This window comes from Loxodonta africana, chromosome 26 (assembly GCF_030014295.1).
Source record: "Loxodonta africana isolate mLoxAfr1 chromosome 26, mLoxAfr1.hap2, whole genome shotgun sequence".
Classification (NCBI taxonomy): Eukaryota; Metazoa; Chordata; class Mammalia; order Proboscidea; family Elephantidae; genus Loxodonta; species Loxodonta africana.
The window spans coordinates 41,241,843-41,264,665 of record NC_087367.1 but is presented as its reverse complement, the minus strand read 5'-3'; the positions used below and the strand labels follow the sequence as shown (position 1 = coordinate 41,264,665).

The following is a 22,823-nucleotide window of genomic DNA, read 5'->3' as shown; positions in this document are numbered from 1 at the left end:
ATCATGAATGGGTGTTGGACTTTGTCAAATGCCTTTTCTGCATCAATTGATAAGATCATGTGGTTTTTGTCTTTTGATTTATTTATGTGATGGATTACATTAATGGTTTTTCTGATATTAAACCAGCCTTGCATACCTGGTATAAATCCCACTTGATCAGGGTGAATTATTTTTTTGATGTGTCGTTGGATTCTATTGGCTAGAATTTTGTTGAGGATTTTTGCATCAATGTTCATGAGGGATATAGGTCTATAATTTTCTTTTTTTGTAATGTCTTTACCTGGTTTTGGTATCAGGGAGATGGTGGCTTCATAGAATGAGTTGGGTAGTATTCCGTCATTTTCTATGCTTTGGAATACCTTTAGTAGTAGTGGTGTTAACTCTTCTCTGAAAATTTGGTAGAACTCTGCAGTGAAGCCGTCCGGGCCAGGGCTTTTTTTTGTTGGGAGTTTTTTGATTACCGTTTCAATCTCTTTTTTTGTTATGGGTCTATTTAGTTGTTCTACTTCTGAATGTGTTAGTTTAGGTAGGTAGTGTTTTTCCAGGAATTCATCCATTTCTTCTAGGTTTTCAAATTTGTTAGAGTACAATTTTTCATAATAATCTGAAATGATTCTTTTAATTTCATTTGGTTCTGTTGTGATGTGGTCCTTCTCATTTCTTATTCGGGTTATTTGTTTCCTTTCCTGTATTTCTTTAGTCAGTCTAGCCAATGGTTTATCAATTTTGTTAATTTTTTCAAAGAACCAGCTTTTGGCTTTGTTAATTCTTTCGATTGTTTTTCTGTTCTCTAATTCATTTAGTTCAGCTCTAATTTTTATTATTTGTTTTCTTCTGGTGCCTGATGGATTCTTTTGTTGCTCAGTTTCTATTTGTTCAAGTTGTGGGGACAGTTCTCTGATTTTGGCTCTTTCTTCTTTTTGTATGTGTGCATTTATCGATATAAATTGGCCTCTGAGCACTGCTTTTGCTGTGTCCCAGAGGTTTTGATAGGAAGTATTTTCATTCTCGTTGCTTTCTATGAATTTCCTTATTCCCTCCTTGATGTCTTCTATAACCCAGTCTTTTTTCAGGAGGGTATTGTTCATTTTCCAAGTATTTGATTTCTTTTCCCTCGTTTTTCTGTTATTGATCTCTAGTTTTATTGCCTTGTGGTCTGAGAAGATGCTTTGTAATATTTCGATATTTTGGACTCTGCAAAGGTTTGTTTTATGACCTAATATGTGGTCTATTCTAGAGAATGTTCCATGTGCGCTGGAAAAAAAAGTATATTTTGCAGCAGTTGGGTGGAGAGTTCTGTATAAGTCAATGAGGTCAAGTTGGTTGATTGTTGTAATTAGATCTTCCGTGTCTCTGTTGAGCTTCTTACTGGATGTCCTGTCCTTCTCCGAAAGTGGTGTGTTGAAGTCTCCTACTATAATTGTGGAGGTATCTATCTCGCTTTTCAGTTCTGTTAAAATTTGATTTATGTATCTTGCAGCCCTGTCATTGGGTGCGTAAATATTTAATATGGTTATGTCTTCCTGATCAATTGTCCCTTTTATCATTCTATAGTGTCCTTCTTTATCCTTTGTGGTGGATTTAAGTCTAAAGTCTATTTTGTCAGAAATTAATATTGCTACTCCTCTTCTTTTTTGCTTATTGTTTGCTTGATATACTTTTTTCCATCCTTTGAGTTTTAGTTTGTTTGTGTCTCTAAGTCTAAGGTGTGTCTCTTGTAGGCAGCATATAGATGGATCGTGTTTCTTTATCCAGTCTGTGACTCTGTGTCTCTTTATTGGTGCATTTAGTCCATTTACATTCAGGGTAATTATAGATAAATAAGTTTTTAGTGCTGTCATTTTGATGCCTTTTTATGTGTGTTGTTGACAATTTCATTTTTCCACATACTTTTTTGTGCTGAGACGTTTTTCTTAGTAAATTGTGAGATCCTCATTTTCATAGTGTTTGACTTTATGTTAGTTGAGTCGTTATGTTTTTCTTGGCTTTTATCTTGAGTTATAGAGTTGTTATACCTTTTTGTGGTTACCTCATTATATACCCCTATTTTTCTAAGTAAAAACCTAACTTGTATTGTTCTATATCGCCTTGTATCACTCTCCATATGGCAGTTCAATGCCTCCTGTATTTAGTCCCTCTTTTTGATTATTGTGATCTTTTACCTATTGACTTCCATGATTCCCTGTTATGTGTATTTTTTTTTTAATTAATCTTAATTTGTTTGTTTTTGTGATTTCCCTATTTGAGTTGACATCAGGACGTTCTGTTTTGTGACCTTGTGTTGTGCTGATATCTGATATTATTGGTTCTCTGACCAAACAATATCCTTTAGTATTTCTTGTAGCTTTGGTTTGGTTTTTGCAAATTCTCTAAACTTGTGTTTGTCTGTAAATATCTTAATTTCGCCTTCATATTTCAGAGAGAGTTTTGCTGGATATATGATCCTTAGTTGGCAGTTTTTCTCCTTCAGTGTTCTGTATATGTCGTCCCATTCCCTTCTTGCCTGCATGGTTTCTGCTGAGTAGTCAGAACATATTCTTATTGATTCTCCCTTGAAGGAAACCTTTCTTTTCTCCCTGGCTGCTTTTAAAATTTTCTGTTTATCTTTGGTTTTGGTGAGTTTGATGATAATATGTCTTGGTGTTTTTCTTTTTGTATCAATCTTAAATGGGGTTCGATGAGCATCTTGGATAGATATCCTTTCGTCTTTCATGATGTCAGGGAAGTTTTCTGTCAGAAGTTCTTCAACTATTTTCTCTGTGTTTTCTGTCCCCCCTCCCTGTTCTGGGACTCCAATCACCCGCAGGTTATCCTTCTTGATAGAGTCCCACATAATTCTTAGGGTTTCTTCATTTTTTTTAATTCTTTTATCTGATTTTTTTTCAGCTATGTTGGTGTTGATTCCCTGGTCCTCCAGATGTCCCAGTCTGCATTCTAATTGCTCGAGTCTGCTCCTCTGACTTCCTAGTGTGTTGTCTAATTCTGTTATTTTATTGTTAATCTTTTGGATTTCTACATGTTGTCTCTCTATGGATTCTTGCAACTTATTAATTTTTCCAGTATGTTCTTGAATAATCTTTTTGAGTTCTTCAACAGTTTTATCAGTGTGTTCCTTGGCTTTTTCCGCAGATATCCTAATTTCATTTGTGATATCACTAAGCATTCTGTAAATTAGTTTTTTATATTCTGTATCTGATAATTCCAAAATTGTATCTTCATTTGGGAAAGATTTTGATTCTTTTGTTTGGGGGGTTGGAGAAGCTGTCACAGTCTGCTTCTTTAAGTGGTTTGATATGGATTGTTGTCTCCGAGCCATCACTGGGAAACTAGTTTTTCCAGAAAATCCGCTGCGTGCAGTCCAAATCCCTGCGGGACGATTCCCCGGCTCGGATGCTGCTCTTTCTGCTCCAAGATCAGTCACTGCCTCCCGGGGACTTCTCCTACCGGCTGCGTCCCACGCCGCCCGTGGAACCGGCTGGTCCCCCTCCCGGGGTTAGTTCAGGGGGGTGGAGCAGGTCTCTGTGCTTGTGCCGTACCTGACTGGTACTCTGGCTCCAGGCTCTGGAAACAATCGCTGCTTCCCCGTATTAGTTCGTTCTCCGTCTCTAAATCTGTGTTTGTTGTTCAGGGTTCGTAGATTGTTATGTATGTGATCGATTCACTTGTTTTTCCGTGTCTTTGTTGTAAGAGGGATCCGAGGTAACGTCTGCCTAGTCCGCCATCTTGGCTCCGCCTCCCTTCCATTTTCTTTTGATGCTTCCTCTATCATTCAATATTTTGCCCATAGAATCCTTCAGAATTGTAACTGGAGACGAAAATTTTTTCTTCACTTCTTTCAGCTTGAGAAAGGTCAAGTGTGTTCTTCCCTTTTGGTTTTCTAACTCCAGATCTTCGCTCATTATAATATTCTACATTATCTCATGGCCTTTGAAATCTTCTGCTTAGCTCTTTTACTTCATAATTTCTTCCATTTGCTTTAGCTGCTCTACGTTCAAGAGCAAGTTTGAGAGTCAGGGAAGGTAGATAAATGGAAACAGAACAACCAGGATAGAAATAATGAGAATGCTGATATATTATGAAAAACGTAACCAGTATCACTGAACAATATATATAGAAATTGTTAAACGTGAACCTATTTTGCTGTGTAAGCTTTAACCAAAAGCACAATAAATACTAATTAAAAAAAGGTTTGTAAATGGTATTGGTGATGGTTGTACAATAACTGTGAATGCAGTTAGTGCCACTGAATTGTACACTTAAAAGTAGTTAAAATGGCAAATTTTGTGTTATATATATTTTACCACAATAAAAAATATATTTTTAAAAGCTATTTTGTTGTTGTCAGAGAATATGGTTCTAGGTTACCAATTACATGCAAGGTTAACACTTTCTTTATGGCCTAGCATTGGATCGATTTTTGTATACGTGCCATTTATATTCTCTAATTGTTGGAAGTAATGTTTTTATATATTTATTAGATTCAACTTACCGTTTTTGGTGTCAGTTCTTCTGTATCCTTACTAATGTTTTTTGCCTCCTTGATCTTCTTATTACAGAGGTATGTTAAAACTTATCATCTGTAACAACGGATTTGCTAATTTCTCCATGTGGTTCTATTCATCTGTTTATTTTGAAACTATGCTATTAGGTAATATAAGCTTAGACTATTGAATAGAACCTTTTATCATTGTGTAGTGAAGTTTTTTCTTGCTAGTAATGGTTTTTGTCTTAAAGTCATTTTGTATGATGTTAATATAGCTATACCAACATTCTTTTCATTAGTGTTTGTCTGTTTTTTGGTTTTGTGTTTTGATTAACTAAAGTTCATACATTATGCAGATTTCCTTAATTTTATCTAGTATCCTTTTTCTGTTCAGCAGCCCATCCAGAAAAGTATATTAAATTTAGTCATCATGTCTCCTTAGGCAACTTTTGGCCAGGACAGCCTCTCACATTTTACTTGTTGTTAGTGACCTTGACTGTTTTGAGGAATATTGGTTAGGTATGTCATAGAAAAAAAAAAATTTTTTTTTTTTACCTCAGTTTTTATTCATCTGATTTTTTTTTTTTTTTCCAATGATTAGAGGGATTATGTAAGTTTTGTAGAGGAAGACCATGGAGATATAGTGTTATTCTCATCACATCATATTAAGGGTATATACGGTCAACATGATGTGTCCCTGTTAATGTTAACATTGATTACCTGGCTGAGATAGTGTTCATCAGATTTTTCCACTGGAAAGTTACCACCTCCCTTTCCATATTGTACTCTTTGAAGGATGTCACTGCACAGTCTTCCCTTAAAGGGGAAGGAATTATGTGCCATCTTTTTGTAGGGGAGTTCCTACATAAATTGTTTGGAATTCTTCTGCATGGGATATTTGTTCATTTTGTTCAATTTGCTTCTTTTTCTGAATCTTCTGTGTCTCTGTCTTCATGCTTTCCCTTATATCATTGAGCACATAATTGTTTTAATCTCCTCCCCACCCTCCCTTTTTGGGCCATGTTTTCCTGCTTATTGGCATATCTGCTAGTTTTTTATTGGAGCCTGGGCATATAGAGTCACCATGAGTCAGAATCAACTCGACGGCAATGGTTTTGGTTATTTTAGGGGAGAGAGAGCATGGAGAATTTTGTGTTGTGTGTCTGAATTTTGTTGTCTCCCTTTAAAGAGTGTTGGAGTTTGTTCTGGTAGACAGTTAAATTATGTGTGGGTCAGTTTGGTCCTTTCAAGAATTTTTTTAAACTTGTTTATAGTACTAGGGCTCTGTGGGGCTCTTCAGCCCCATTAAGCCATGTCTTTTTTGAGGTCTCTGCTGAATGCTCTGTGTGTTCACAGTGGCTTCTCTATTCTGGCTGATGAGAAGTCAAACAATTCATGGCCTTCTGTTGTTGTTGTTAGATGCCATCGAGTCAGCTCCGACTCATAGCGACCCAGTGCACAACAGAACAAAACACTGCCAGGTCCTGCGCCATCCTCACAATTGTTGTTATGCTTGAGCCCATTGTGGCAGTCACTGTGTCAATCCACCTTGTTGAGGGTCTTCCTCTTTTCCCCTGACCCTGTACTTTCCCAAGCATGATGTCCCTCTCCAGACACTGATACTTCCTGACATGTCCAAAGTATGTAAGACGCAGTCTTGCCATCCCCGCTTCTAAGGAGCATTCTAGTTTTACTTCTTCTAAGACAGATTTATTCGTTCTTCTGGCAGTCCATAGTATAGTCAATATTCTCCGCCAAAACCAAAATTCAAAGGCATCAGTTCTTCTTCAATCTTCCTTATTCATTGTCCAGCTTTCACATGTGTATGATGCGATCGAAAATACCATGGCTTGGGTCAGGCGCACCGTAGTCTTCAAGGTGACATCTTTGCTCTTCAACACTTTAAAGAGGTCCTTTGCAGCAGATTTACCCAATGCAATCGGTCTTTTGATTTTTTGACTGCTGCTACCATGGGTGTTGATTGTGAATCCAAGTAAAATGAAATCCTTGACAACTTCAGTCTTTTCTATGTTAATCATGATGTTGCTCATTGGTCCAGTTGTGAGGATTTTTGTTTTTTTTCTATGTTGAGGTACAGTCCATACTGAAGGCTATGATCTTGGATCTTCATGAGTAAGTGTTCAAGCCCTCTTCACTTTCAGCAAGCAAGGTTGTGTCATCTGCATAATGCAGGTTGTTAATGAGTCTTCCTCCAAACGTGATGCCCTGTTCATCTTCATATAGTCCAGCTTCTCGGATTATTTGCTCAGCATACAGATTAAATAGGTATGGTGAAAGAATACAACCCTGACGGACACCTTTCCTGACTTTAAATGAATCAGTATCCCCTTGTTTTGTCTGAACAACTGCCTCTTGATCTATGGACAGGTTCCTCGTGAGCACAGGTAAGTGTTCTGGAATTCCCATTCTTCACAATGTTATCCATAATTTGTTATGATCCACACAGTCGAATGCCTTTGCATAGTCAATAAAACACAGGTAAACATCCTTCTGGTATTTTCTGCTTTCAGCCAGGATCCATCTGACATCAGCAATGATATTCCTGTTTCTGGCAGTTCCCTGTTTATATATTGCTGCAGCAGTTTTTCAGTGATCTTCAGTGAAATTTTGCTTGCGTGTGATATTAACGATATCGTTCTATAATTTCCATATTCGGTTGGATCACCTTTCTTGGGAATAGGCATAAACATGGATCTCTTCCAGTCAGTTGGCCAGGAAGCTGTCTTCCATATTTCTTGGCATAGATGAGTGAGCACCTCCAGTGCTGCATCTGTTTGTTGAAACATCTCAGTTGATATTCCATCAATTCCTGGAGCCATGTTTTTCACCAGTGCCTTCAGGGCAGCTTGGACTTCTTCCTTCAGTACCATCGGTTCCTGATCATATGCTGCCTCTTGAAATGGTTGAGCATCGACTAATTCTTTTTGGTATAAAGACTCTGTATATTCCTTCCATCTTCTTTTGATGCCTCCTGCATCGTTTAATAGTTCCCCCCATAGAATCCTTCACTTTTGCAACTCGAGGCTTGAATTTTTTCTTCAATTCTTTCAGCTTGAGAAACGCCGAGCATGTTCTTCCCTTTTGGTTTTCCATTTCCAGCTCTTTGCACGTCATTATAATACTTTACTTTGTCTTCTCGAGCTGCCCTTTGAAATCCTCTGTTCAGTTCTTTTACTTCGTTGATTCTTCCTTTTGCTTTAGCTGCTCGATGTTCAAGAGCAAGTTTCAGAGTCTCCTCTGACGTTCATCTTGGTCTTTTCTTTCTTTCCTCTCTTTTCAATGACCTCTCGCTTTCTTCATGGATGATGTCCTTGATGTGTTTCCACAACTTGTCCAGTTTTCGGTCATCAATGTTCAATGCATCAAATCTGTTCTTCAGATGGTCTCTAAATTCAGGTGGGATATACTCAAGGTCATATTTTGGCTCTCGTGGACTTGCTCTGATTTTCTTCAGTTTCAACTTGAACTTGCATATGAGCAATTGATGATGGTTTATTCCACAGTCAGCCCCCTAGCCTTGTTCTGACTGATGAAAATGATCTTTTCCATCTTCTCTTTCCACAGATGTAGTCAATTTGATTTCTGTGTGCTCCATCTGGCGAGGTCCATGTGTATAGTCACTGTTTATGTTGGTGAAAGAAGGTATTTGCAATGAAGAAGTCGTTGGTCTTACAAAATTCTATCATTCAATCTCCAGCATTGTTTCTGTCACCAAGGCCATATTTTCCAACTATTGATCCTTCTTTGTTTCCAACTTCCGCATTAAAATCGCCAGTAATTATCAATGCATCTTGATTGCATATTCGATCAATTTTAGACTGCAGCAGCTGATAAAAATCTTCTATTTCTTCATCTTTGGCCCTAGTGGTTGGTGCGTATATTTGAATAATAGTCGTATTAACTGGTCTTCCTTGTAGGCATATGGATATTATTCTATCACTGACAGCATTGTACTTCAGGATAGATCTTGAAATGTTCTTTTTGACGATGAATGCAACACCATTCCTCTTCAACTTGTCATTCCCAACATAGTAGACTATATGATTGTCTGATTCAAAATGGCCAATACCAGTCCATTTTAGTTCACTAATGCCTAGGATATCGATGTTTATGCGTTCCATTTCATTTTTGACAATTTCTAGTTTTCCAAGATTCGTACTTCGTATATTCCAGGTTCTGATTATTAATGGATGTTTGCGGCTGTTTCTTCTCATTTTGAGTTGTGCCACATCAGCAAATGAAGGTCCCGAAAAGTTTACTCCATCCATGTCATTAAGGTCAACTCTACTTTGAGGAGGCAGTTCTTCCCCAGTCATCTTTCGAGTGCCTTCCAACCTGGGGGGCTCATCTCCCAGCACTATATCAGACAGTGTTCTGCTGCTATTCATAAGGTTTTTACTGGCTAATAGTTTTCAGAATTATACTGCCGAGTCCTTCTTCCTAGTCTGCTATCTTAGTCTGGAAGCTTAGCTGAAACCTGTCCTCCACGGGTGACCCTGCTGGTATCTGAATACCGCCGGTATAGCTTCCAGCATCACAGCAACACGCAAGCCCCCACAGGACGACAAACTGACAGACACGTTGGGGAGCCTTCTGTTAGCTCCTATAATTGTTCACTTTGTAGTTCTTTAGCAGTTATTCTTTCCCTGGAAGTTGTTCTTAGCCCAGCTCCATAAGATTTGACTTTATGCATTAACAAATCAGTATTCAGCCAAAGACTCAAGGAGCCTCATGCAGATTTCTGAAACTCTTCCTTCATGTAGCTTCCTCTTCTCTTGTACTGTGGCCTGCAAGTTCTATCTTCCTCAGCTTTCCCAAATTCTGGGCTCCGTTTAGGTTTTCCTTCCCTTATTTTTTTCTTCCGTATTTTTGCTTTCATTCATTTAATGTCCTAAGGTTTTTAGGTATGTCTCATGAAAAACAAGTAGACTGCTACTATAATCTTAAGTGAAAATATTTTCTGTATGTTTACAGTGCTGAAGCTGCTGAAAGATGGCAGAAGAAGTGGTGGTAGTAGCCAAATTTGATTATGTGGCCCAACAAGAACAAGAGCTGGACATTAAGAAGAATGAAAGATTGTGGCTTCTGGATGATTCTAAGTCCTGGTGGCGAGTCCGAAATTCCATGAATAAAACAGGTTTTGTGCCTTCTAACTATGTGGAAAGGAAAAACAGTGCTCGGAAAGCATCTATTGTAAAAAATCTAAAGGATACGTTAGGTAAGTTGTTTTTGTATTAAAAACAAAAAACAAAAACAGCTTTCTTGTAAATGGATTCCAGAGCTTAGTTCTTTGTATAAAATTTTGGTAGCAGTGGGTCAAAATTGGTTTGAAAAGATCAGGAATTGGGGTTCTAGCAAGGCAAGGTAGGTTTGTCCCATGGTGGATGTTGAAGCCAAGAAACCTGTGAAGGTCATGGCAGTTTCTGTAAGTCTAGGCAGGCAAATCTGGCCTGAGTTCAAGGGTCAAGCCAGAGTGGTGTTAATTAGCAGAACTAATTAACCTTCTAGCAGGGACTGTTAGAACTATGACTGCCTATTAGAGTTTAGAGGCTGTTATGGATTGAGTTACATCCCACCAAAAGATGTGTTGTAAATCCTAATCCCTATAATTATGGATATAATCCCATTTGGGAATAGGGCTTTCTTAATTATGTTAGTGAGGCCATATCAGTGTAGGGTGTGTCTTAAACCCTTCACTTCTGAGATGTAGAAGAACAGATTAGGCAAAGAAGGAAGTAGACATGGGTAAGACCAACACTATGTGAAGAGTCTACAAGCCCAGGTACTCAAAGGATGGCTAGTTGCAGAAGCTGGGACAAAGATTTTTTCCACAGAGCAGACAGAGGGAATCTTCCCCTAGAGCGAGTGCTCCGAGTTCACTTCTGGCCTAAACTGTGAGAAAGTAAATTTCTGTTGGTTAAAGCCACCCACTTGTGATATTTGTGTTATTGAGGCATTTGATAACTAAGACAGAGACTTATAGGCAAATTCTGCCTCTACTTGAGGCAAGGATGCATAAGAGAGATACACTATTGCCTCCTTGGCATCAAGGCAGCTTATTTATAATGGCATATTGCTGTATTTTAACATCTAACAGGTTACATTCTGAATTTCAGTTTTTAAAAACAAACCATCATTTTGTTCTTTTATTTGATAAGAGTTTTAAACCGTGGATCATAACTATAGATCAGCATGTGCAGAGCTGATCTCTTTCCCACTTTGTTTCTCTTTTTTTACCTTCTTTCTTCTTGTAGAGGAGCTGTGGTGGTTAGTGGTTCAAACCCACCAACCACTTCATGGGAAAACAATGTGGCAGCCTGCAGAGTAAGGTGTGGCAGTCTGTTTCCTTCCGTAAAGTTTACAGCCTTGGAAACCTTATGTGGCAGGTCTACTCTGTCCTGTAGGGTTGCTATGAGGCAGAATCGACTTGATGGCAGTGGGTTTGGTTCTTTCTCTAAGTACATAGAAAGCATTGTTTTTTTTAGAGGCCCTGTATTAGGGCCAAAAACAGTGAAGCCTGCTTCCCCATGGGTTTGGCTGAGCTGATAGGAAGGAAGGAAATGCACACGGGAAGACTGGCCTCTTTTTTTTTAATTAAAGTCCTTTTTAGCTAACAGGAAGGAATTGGGAGGAACAGAATTTCAACTTACTGGTACTTTACATATATGTAGAAAAGAAAGTAAAACTTCTCCTTGCAAAAATAATTTGGGAACAATGTGACAGATATGAAATATTATTGACTAACTGCTTTACATTAATTCTTATTTCTTACTCAACATGACTGTTATTCTAGACTGTCATTTTAATTGCCAGCAGTAGAAGACAAATATTTAATGGTTTTCACCAATTTTAAATAGCAAAAGCTAAAATACAATTCAAAAAGTAAGAATGCCAGAATTTAAATACTAGAATATTGGTTTCCAAGCTAAAAACATTTTCCAGTATTCTAAAGGTGATATGGTAGAGAGTTGTCAATATAAATTTTCGCCGTGACGTTTGACCAGTGTATCAGGGTAACTTTTTTTTTTTTCCTCTTTAGATTTTAAGGTTTTTTAAATAAGACCATTATTTTTAATGGTCCTTGAATGGAAGACAAATCAAAAAAGTTTTCCTTGAACAGTTGAAGAGATCAGAGTTAGAATCAGGAAGACTTCTGATTTATAAATATTGGATATTTGTTCAAAACATGTTGGTTAGTGGTATTGGGGAAAATTAAGGTGACTTTTATCAAGAAAATATGTCTGATTGTGACTGGGTGGAAACCCCAGGCTCGTGCTTGGCATGACTCACATTGGCCAATAAACGAGAGACCAAGGTGGGAGAACAGGAAAAGCACCTTTATTTCATTGTACAAGTAAATGGAGTCAGTTGGAGCTGCTGCCACCAAGACTGCTCACCAAGGGCAGGTAGGCAAGTTACTTAAAGAGGTTTACAAATAGGGAGTTCATACAAGTTACCTCAACAACATTCTTAATCATACTACACAGCACAAAGGGGTTTACATATAACCTCCAAGTAAAAGCAGGATTCAAATACAAAGCTAGGGATCAGAGAAGCCCAGCAAAGGAAATAATTTTGTAATACAACACCTTAGGGGAGGAAGCCAGGTAAAGAATACAGTACTGTGGGGGCTCTGTCTCACTCCTCCCATTTCTTTTTGGACATTGGTCATTTGAGACCCGTGTCCATTGTGAACAATAGCCAGACTCAGAATTGTTTGGCATATTTTCATGGAGGGGCAAATATTGGACCTGGGCCTTTCATTGTGGCTACTGACTTCTTGTTGGTTTATAACTGACTAAAAAGAAAAAGAGTAGCTTTTATGCCCTGTTTATGTGATTGTCTCCCTAAAAGAGACTCTTTTTTTTCCCAGATTGTCTTAGCTATTGTCTTTAGACCTCAGGGCCCAGTTGTTATATCTTCATGAGTCTTTTTGAGTCCAGCTCCAGCTGGGTCACATTATTTATGCTCAAGGACTGGGAATAATGGCTCCAATATTATCTCCTAAGTCATTCTTTTTTTTATTTGATTGGAGACTGGAGATATTAATACCTGGACTTAGTCAAGCCTTTAGAGATGGCGGCTATGGCAGGCTGTTTAAACTCACAGTGCTGGTTCTTCACCAGGATCTTAAGTAAGAGTGATGTGTCATTCGCAGTTGCTGAAGTCAGCAGACTCAATATACATCAACATTTTAGTCCGAGGCCTTCTTTTGCCCTTTTAGGTGTGTAAGACAGTAGAAGATGAAATTTTATTATGCCTAATACTGTCAGAATGCAGACTGCTATCCCTTGCAGTAGTGATCTAGCCTATGTACTTATTCCTGATGGTAACCAACCAAATAAATCTGGTGTTTGTAAGGGTGTCACAGTATGTAACCAAGTAGCTTGCTGTTTAATTCTGTGTATATCCTGTTGTACTTCTCCTGTGTTATTTGTCCAAATGCAACAAGAGGTATTTGCTATAGCACAGACTACACTTCCTTATACTCTTATAAAAATTCAAGGCTATTTTGTTATCTTATGTCACCTTGGCTAATGAGGTCAGCTTGGCTAATGAGGTCAGATTACTGCTGTGTTTTTATCTCATTAGCAACTTCATCTGTTATTTGCCCCATAATGATTGATAAATTTCTTAAAGATTTCTCCAATTCAGCTGTACCATAACTAGGAGTTACAGCTACCAACCATACCCTGAGTGTTAAACCAGTGGGTTTCTTTTTGACTCTCGTTTTATAGTGTGTAACAATTTAACATTACCTTTTCAGTATTTACGAGCATCATTACTATGGTATCTAAAGGTAATCTTAAAATTCTCAAAGTACATTGCCTTTGCATTCAACAGGAATCTAAACGAGATTGCCCACATAAACTCACTGTCAGTTGGAAAGGGATCGTTTAAAACCAGTGTAGTTGAATTCACCACACACAAAGTTTGTCTACAGGAAACAGAAGTTATAGAAAAAATTCACATGTGACAACCAGATTTTCATTAGAGACCACATGATTAACAAGGTGATACAGGATGGACCTATCCTGTTGGAGATCTTCAGTTAATTTGTTTAAAACATGCTAAGTGTTCTCGAGAGCAAGCTGCCCCTCCTTGGTCTACTCTATTAACAGTCATGGGTCACTTTCTCAGAAGCAGAAGTGTCCCAAAACTGTTTTCATGAGAGACCTAATTCAAGACTTAAAATATCTAAACCCATTTGTTAAATAATTCAGGAGAAAGGAAAATAGCTTCTTATATCCAGAAATTAGGATATTAAAACATCAGCAGTGTTCCTGCATAAAACCCATAGTATTTTTTTACTCAGTTGTATTTAGTTAATTTTTGTTCCATGTGATTCTGGATTGGCTATAGTCTGTGAATCCACCAGCTTCTACATTAGAGTTCTGGAAATTTTATTCAGTCTCGTCACAGACCTTTTTGCAAGTACAATATAGTCCATCTTTTTGAGATATTTGGTCAAACATTTTCAGCAAATCAGCAAAGTAAAAACTTACTGTAGATGACAAAACTTAATATGGTCGTGATTAATTTATAAAAATAATACTTTTATAGTGAAAGACCTGAGAGAAATTAGTTACAAAGAGTAAAGGCCAAATAAAACCATTAAAAAAAAAAAAACTTTAGATAAAAATATTTCTAAGTATAATCATTAACCGTATTTTTAAAAGAGCTTCAGATATAATACATAATAATCTTGCGGCATAATACCATATAGTCAGGTTATAGCAAGACTATACCAAGATTCATAATCATCTCATCATCGGAAAGCCTGGTGGTATTATGAGTCGGAATCGACTCAGCAGCACTGGGTTTGGTTTTGGTTTCCTATACCTGAATAGTAATAAAAACAAACTTCATAGGTAAATGATGTGAATTCCCGAACAAAACCATCGGCTTTGATAAAGTTGCGACCAAGTTAGAAATAATAATAAAATTATGACATAATATTATGTGTTTTCTCTCTAATATTTGGCAAAAACACAAGAGGAAATACACACAAATTTTAACCCAGAGAGAATCATGCCTTTTTTGCTTTTTTTTTTTTTGACAACACATTCAATATAATTTATTAAATAAAACTTTTTAGCGCTTTCCTTTAAAAGAGTTTTTTGTGGCTTTCCATGAAGTTTCAGAGTTGTCAGGAGTTTTATTGTAGGTGACCGTGAAACAATACTGAAGTTATTTAACCAAAGATTTTGAAGTAAAATCCTTAGCTTTTTTTCCCCCCTAAAACCATGTGGCTTTGTTTTCAGCTCAGGAATCTTATTCTAACGAGAGACTGAACCTTTGTCTTTGAGGCAGATTACACGAAGAATAAATTAACCCTTAAACTTAGCAATCAAAAAAAATTTGGTTATTTTAACAGGAAGAAACCCAATTCTTTGCTTTATATTTTAACTTTAAAGCTCCTAAAAATCTCATAAATTAAACCATTTAACTTTAGTCAGATAAAGTTTTGACCCTGTCAAGTAAATTTCTTTTTAATAAACCTCTTAAACATTGTCTTTGTTAACATACCTCTTGCAGTGCATTCCTTTAAATGGCAAAAATGAACTCATTATCATACCCAGATATACACACACACACATATATATATATATCCTTTCTCTTGTGGCATAAAAAGCAAGATCATATAAGCTTAAATTATGACAAATATTTATCAACACAATTTAATGTCAGTAAGTTACCTAAAAGGTTTTAGAATTTGCCTGTATACCATAAAACATAACTGTTGTTGAAAGAAAGTCTTTTCAAACATTTTAAGTTTTCATTCAACTTTTACTATTTCTCATAGTTTTCCAACCAGATTTTAGCCCTTAAAAATTTTATCAACTGGCTTTCGAAATCACAGCCTCTGGTCAGTTGACCAATTCATTCATATGGATATAACCTTAAGTGTCTGACTAGGGTTGGAAACATTTTCCCAGGCCATTTCAGGTGTGTCTCATTGTGATTTCTATTTTTCTGGCTTCTTAAAATTTCCCTACAATAGAGAGAACTTGTTTACAATTCTTTTTATGATTGAGATCCACCCAATTTCTGATAACTATAGTAAACTTATTGAAGCATTATGACCTTGGGGACTGGGGACCAGGGAATCTTGATGTTGCTCCACCCTCCCTATTTTGACTCATGGTAGAAGACAAGATTAGGCCATTCTGATTTATTTACATATGTTTAAATTGATCTAGATATTTGAAAGGCTGTCTACCCAGTAAATACCAAAACTCTTCAGCAGTTTTGTAAATGAATCCATCAGTTCTTGGCTAGCCTTTTTTTTTTTTTTTTTTTTATTCCAGGCTTGTCCTATGTCTTTTTTTTTTTTTCTTTTACCCATTCTGGAACTGCTAGTTTTATTTTAAGAGAAATGTTTTTTTCCTTATATAAAACACATTTCATATACTATCTAGCTTAAGTTACTTAGGTTTTACTTTTAAGAGTGACTTAAACATAAAGTTCTTCAGTGTGGCAGCTAAAAATCTAAATCATAAGACAGACACAAGACAGTTTTTCTTGATGAGGAAAGAACTGAGGTTCTAAGCCTTAAAAAAAAAAAAAAAAAAAACCAGCAGTTCTCAGCCATAGCCTCTAACCTGATACAAGACAGAAACTTAGACACAATGCTCTAGACCAGAAGCAAGCTCTCAGATCAAAACAAGACAGAAGGACCACATAAACTTACCAAAGAATACTATACAAAACAAGGATATGGGGATTCTAGTTTCTTTAAGCAAGTATAGCAATTTTTACTAAGATCGACTCAATTCAACGGAAATAACAGGTTTTAGATAAAACTTATTAACTTGCCAGAGCGTCAGATGGAGGAATACTATTGTGATCCTTCATTGAGAAACTGTATCATAAAACAGGTATGGTGCTGCCATTTCTCCCTGTAAATTTCATAACACAGGTCAGGAACTGCCACCACCCCTGAGAATTTGGCAAAAGAGGTTGGGAGCTGCCACCTCCCCCCCCCCCCCGCAAGTTTGGCAAAACAAAACACTATTTTCCAGGTTTTATCCGAGTCACAAAAAGAACCCTACCTAACAAGGAATGCCGTGGGGCTTCGACAGTGTTTTGCTTAGACCAATGTGTACCTTCATTGCGTGAGAGTTTGCTTGTGGGTGGCAGGCAGCCTAGCGCTCTAGCCTGTCTCGCAACCATCATATCCAGTCACTGGAGTCTTTAACACTCATGATGAGTACCAGTGACCATCCTCATGGGTTTTACTGGTTGACCCGTGCCTGAATTTTTTCAGCTTATAGTGGCTCAGAGCTCTTTGAAAATAGAATTACCTCTTTGAGGTTTTAAACTCCCAAATCTGGACCTAAACTGCACTCACCAAGAATTATTAGATATCAGTCTTAAACGATGAAGCAAAAACCTAAGATTCTCCTTAATCAAACAACTGGGTTTTCAAACAAATATGCCAAAGAAAACATGAGAAAAAGAATAAGCAAAGGCTCGTCTTCTGAGAGCACTCATCCCACTGGTGTTGAAGGGGCATGGAGTGCCAATGCTTGGGTCCAGAAGGTAGGACCTCTCTTTTTGCCTGCTTCTGCTCCGCAGTCCAGGTCTTCTCGAGATTGACTGGATTCCTGGTTTTAGAATCCCTGCAGCAGCTACATCATTAACTCTTGTAGGGTGGAAACACCACAAAGTTTTAGTAAAACCAAAAAGAAATGTTTTATTTGGTATATGTTTAAAGAGGCAAAAGTAGGAAAGGGATAGGCATGCTGCGAGAGCCATGTCTGTCCGAGTCTCTGTGCCCACCTCTTAAGGATGCATCTTAGCAGGCTGCATTCCAGGATCCCTTGAACGTTCCCCATTCTCAGGGTACACAGACTTACACATTCACACAGCCTAATCTAGTGCACCAATTTAACAGGTACCTTAGCATTTTATGCCCTCAGTGGTCAATTCCTCCTGCTTCTTGGGACTCTTCTAAGGCCTTAACCTAGGAATTACCCTGTTGTTTACCAAATAACCTCAGATTCTTCATGCCCTCAGTGGTCAGTTTCTCCCGCTTTTTGGAACTCTGCTAAGGCCTTACTTAAGAATTACCCTGTTACTTACCAAATAACCTCAGATTCCTAATGCCCTCAATGGTCAATTTCTCCCTCTTCTTGGCATCTTCTAAGGCCTTACCTAGGCACTTACCAAATAACCCAGGTGTGTTTAGTGTCTCTCGCAGAGCCATCGTTTGGATCCTTGGGGGGGATCCACTTTGAGAGCTGCCGTAGGGTCGCTATGAGTCGGAATTGACTCGACGGCACTGGGTTTGGTTTTTTTTTTTTTTTTTGGTATAAGGTCTCCAGGAGAAATCTGGTGGCGCTAGTCATTGGAGATAGTCTTTCCCATCTAAGGAACCGAGCAGATGGCTCCTGGCTGGCTTGTCAGAAATGTTACCAGGTGGAAACCCCAGGTTTGTGGTTGGCATGACTTATATTAGCCAATAAACGAGAGATCAAGATGGGAGAAAGGAAGGCACCTTTATTTTGTTATACAAGGAAATGGAGCCGGTCGCTGCTGCCGCTGCCGCCGCCACGGGCACCACCACCACCAAGACTGCTCAGTAAGGGCTGGCAGGCAAGTTACTCTTTTAAAGGAGATTAGAAGTAAGGAATTCTTTTAAGTTATGTCAGCAAATTTCTTAATCATACTACACAGGTGCAATGGGATTTACATACAATCTCCAAGCATAAGCAAAGCTGGGGGTTGGAGGAGCCCAACAAAGGAAATGATTTTTCAGTACAACACTGTGGTGGAGGAAGAATACAGCGCTGTGGGGGCTCTGTCTCATGATAGCGATAAAAGCACAGAAGGGACTAGGGCCATATCTAGATTTGTTTGTTCCTTTTAAAAAGGATACTTGTATCCCAGGACTGGAGCAAATGTGACAGTTATTAACAAAAGATAGAAAAAAAAAAAAAAAAAAACTAACGTTATCAAGCAAAGAAGAAATAATCCCAATTGTAGATACTATTGCATGTACCTTTTTAAAAAGCCAAATTACAATTATTTGTTAATACTCTTAACAAACTTTAATTACTATTTACTGATATTGAGACAGTTTTAGCACATCTTTTTATATATTCAAGTTTTAGAAGATCTTTGTTAACTTTATTACTGTATTGCAGTTACTGCTACCTACCTACTGTTCCTAAACACCTCCAGGGTGTTTAGGAACATTCTATTTTAAGTTATGGATTATATGGTTAACCTGTATAATGATGATTTAAAAAAATTTTTTTATTGTGCTTTAGGTGAAAGTTTACAGAGCAAATTAGTTTCCCGTTTGATAGTTTGTACATAAAGTGTTCCATGACATTGGTTGTATTCCCCATCATGTGTCAGCACTCTCCCCTTTTCTAGCACTGGGTTGCCCATTTCCTTCATCAGATTTTCTACCCCTTCCTGCCTTTTTGTCTTTACTTTTAGGCAGGTATCCTTTTGATCTTGTATAATTGATTGTTCTAAGGAACACATTCCTCTTGGGTGTTCGGGTTTATTTTATGGGCCTGTCTATTGTTTGGCTGAAAGGTGGTCTGAAGGAATGGCTTTAGTTCCAGGTCAGAAGAGTGTCTTAGGGCTGTAGTCTCTGGGTTTCTATAGTGATGATTTTAATCTAACTTTTGCATGAGTCGGCCTTCTCTTTCTCAGAATTTCTGTACCCCTTTTTGGTAACTTAAATGTCCCGTGCAATTAATGAATTTGTTTTGCAGTGATTGTGCTGGTAGAAGCATTGTTTGAAAGTTAAGGAGTAAACAAAAGAATGAATGCTAAAATATATTTTTAACTATTAAAAAAGTGTATGCTTCAAGTGCTTCTTCCAAAATAAGTCTGAATAATAATAGGTCACATTTGTGACCATCATGCTATACTTGTTTGGAATACTTTTTTGAAAAGAGAGAAGCCACAGAAAAAGTTTTTATTGCCTGGGTGTGGGCCAAGTCACATGGACTGGGTGTGGGAAGTTTCAGTGTTGTAGAACAGACCAGGAAGCTCACTGAAAATTATCCAGAGCTTTGTAACAAACTGACAAAGAGAACACTGGATTTTTATTCAAAATGGACTTGTTAAACATCTTTAAAGATTTTTTCAGTAAGTCAATCTATTTGTTAAATCCGTAGTTTTCTTACTGTGCTTTTTGAATTAGATTTTTTCCTTTGTGAATTTAAAGGAAAAATCCCATTGCAGAGAACCTGGTGGCTTTTTATATAAGCTGATGTTTTATGTTGTTTATGAATAGGTGATATGTCAAATAATATTTGTTTTGACTTTTGATAAGTAAAATAATTTTTAAATGTTTTAGTATGAATGCTTAACAAATAGGAAAAAGATAGAAACAGTTTGGATTTGATGCAGTTAGTTTTAATTTACTAACTTCAACTTAACACAGACATATGAAGTGAATTAAATGAATTATAAACATACTAAAAACATTAGGAGGGAGAGGATTGAGTGAATGCATTCCTTCATCTTCATCCTATGAATTCATATGACATTGTTTTAGTACTTATCACTTAAATTTTAGAACAATATAAAAGATAGGATTTAATAAAGGTGTCAGTAGGAAAAAGAATTTGGATTTAATCAATGTAAGATTGCTAGAAACTGCTATTTTGGTGTGCCTGAGATTAGATATTTGAAATGAGTTCTGAGAGCAGTTATGTACATAGAAAATAAAAACATTAAAAAAAAATAGTGAATTCTTGGGATTCATAAAGTAATATTAATACTAATTTACAAGAGACTAATCTGTGTCTGGAAGCCCTGGTAGCGTAGCAGTTAAGAGCTATGGCTGCTAACCAAAAGGTTCGAATCCGCCAGATACTGCTTGGAAACTCTATGGGGCAGTTCTGTTCTGCCCTGTAGGGTCGCCATGCGTTGGAATTGACTTGACAGCAATGGGTTTGGTTTGGTTTTGGTTTAATCTGTGTCTGCTGACAGCCTTTTTATGATCTTATGGTAGTGGACTTGATTTGATCTCCTTGAGCAGTTGCGTGGTATTTCTATAAAAATGAACAGAGGAATTGTAGAAGTCACTTATGCATAAGGAATCTAAGGAAGCAAAGAATAACCTCTCGAAAGATTACAGGGAATAGGGCAAAATGGAAAAGGAGCAAGTACTTTGTTGAAAAAGAATGTTGTAATTGTAATATGAAAACTGTCCTTTGTTTTAGTTAGCTTTGGTGGCCAGGTCGGTCTCTCTGGAATATCTCTTTTTGGAAGTTGTTAATTTTTTCAGAGTTTTGTGTTTCCATTTTCAGAAAGTTTGCTTAGTTTTCCTTTTAGAGAACTTAATTATATTCATTTGTTTTTTAACATTTGTTTTATTCATTTGTTAACATTTTTACTGTAAGCCATCACACATCATTAACTCTCATGGTAAGAAGGCTGGGGACAGGTGTTAGTTATTATTAATAATAACGGTAAGTTTCATTTCTAGGTTTGGTTATAAGTGATGTTGACCAAAAATCAGCCAGAAATGGTATAAAAAGAGTATGTTGTATCATTGATACAGTGATTCAGTATATCATCTTATCAATACAGTGATAAAACTATCATTCTTTCTGTTGAATTCTAGCAAGTTGGTAGTTAATTTTAATTGCATCTGTAGACTGAAGCTCAGGATTTTGAGATTTGTAATAAAACTATCACTTTCCTGAATTCCTACAGCACCCCCCAAACTTATATTTATTTTGCTGGTCATCTTGTCCAAGTAGACACAGGCTACTCAACCATCTACTCCCTGAATGGACATAGAAAGTGGAAGAAACAGCATATTTGCTCCTGGTGTGGTAGCCAAAAGAATAGCCTTAAATGCAAAAGAACACAATTTTTTTTATAAAACAATAATAAAAATCAATTATGTATTTTATTTCAGATAGATGAAAATACAAAAGTTTAAATGGAAAGAACATATGTTTGTTGAGTTGGAATTCCTTAGTTCCTAGGGTATATAACTAAACTTTCCTGATTTCCTGTTTCTTATTTGTAAAGCAATGAGTTGAGCAAGACTAGATGGTCCCGGAAAGTCCCTTCTAACCCTAAAAGTCTTATAGTCCTGGTAAACAACTGAACAGCCTTACATGTGTCGTAGAAATCAGGGAAAATCCATGAAGGAGAAACTAGTTTTGGAGAAAAAGAACAATGAACAGAATTATAGTTCATTAAGGAATTAGACCCATTGCTATTGAGTTGATTCCAATTTATAACAACCCTATAAGACAGTTTCCTATAGAACTACCCCATAGCATTTCCAAGGAGCAGCTGGTGGATTTGAACTGCCAACCTTTTGGTTAGCAGCCATAGCTCCTAACCACTGTACAACCAGGGTTGGAAAAAGATTTGCCTCAGGAAGAGAACAACTATCTTGTCAAGATGGAATATTCACAGTGCTTAACCAGGTTTGTAAAAGCTTTTGAGGTGTCTTAATGTATTGTTCTGTTTAAGAAACAGTGCTGCGCTAAGAGAGAACTAAGATTAATGGATAAGAATGATGGGGAGTTTGGAAACTTTATTAACAATTTCTTAAAAAAGGTAAAGATGAAAGTGACTGCCTCAAAGTTGTGCCCCTTCTCTTATCTGTGGTGTTTAGAGCAGAGGGAGGATTTACCACCCCTTTCCAATGCCAGCCAGGTCTAGGTATGCAGTGGAATAATAAAGGTTTGAGTAATTTTGAAAAGTGCACCAGGAGCTAGGAAAGTAATATCACTTATTGAATACCTGCTATGTGCACTGTGCTAAGTGCTTTACATATACACTTTTAAAAATAATGTACAAAAATTTTATGAGGTAGGTACTACACCTCACCATTTTACAAACAAACTGGAGTTCAGAGAAGATTAAATCACTTTACTAAAATCACACAACCAGTAAGTAGCAGAACTAAAATTCAGACTTGGGATTTCTTTTGTTAGAGTTTTTCTACTGGACCCTTTATGACTAAAGAGCAGAAAAGTTAAAGTCAGATAAGCAGTGAATTAGAGGGAGTTGATTCAGAGGGACTAATTGGGATGAAGAAGATGGTAGTGAACTAACTGTGAGGTTGGAAAGATTTTTAAAAAGATAATAATTTGATCTGAGCGAGACCATTGTGGAGCTAATTGTTGGTGTTTGTAACATAATTCAGAAACTAAGAGATACTAATACTTTACATTTGTATAACTTTGTAAAGTACTTTTGCATCTGCTATCTCATTGATTGCAGAAGACCTGGATTCAACTGGCCAGTGTACCTTATGTTCAGTCACTACCTGTCCATCAGCAGGATGTGTTGCTATAATGCTGAAAAAGTTTTG

At 37.1% G+C, this 22,823-nt stretch overlaps 1 protein-coding gene across 3 annotated transcripts in view; it reads left to right on the top strand.

Moving 5' to 3' along the window:
* Nucleotides 1-22,823, top strand: part of NCK1 (NCK adaptor protein 1) — a 138,576-nt gene that overhangs the window by 99,601 nt on the left and 16,152 nt on the right. For 2 of the 3 annotated variants that reach the window (XM_010599494.3, XM_003419978.4), the window contains exon 2: nt 9,479-9,722. In XM_010599494.3, coding sequence (XP_010597796.1) covers nt 9,497-9,722 — 226 coding nt within the window. In that variant the 5' untranslated portion in view covers nt 9,479-9,496. Of the gene's footprint in view, nt 1-9,478; nt 9,723-18,459; nt 19,622-22,823 lie in introns of those variants that run through there. The other variant, XM_023538814.2, reaches the window with a different exon arrangement.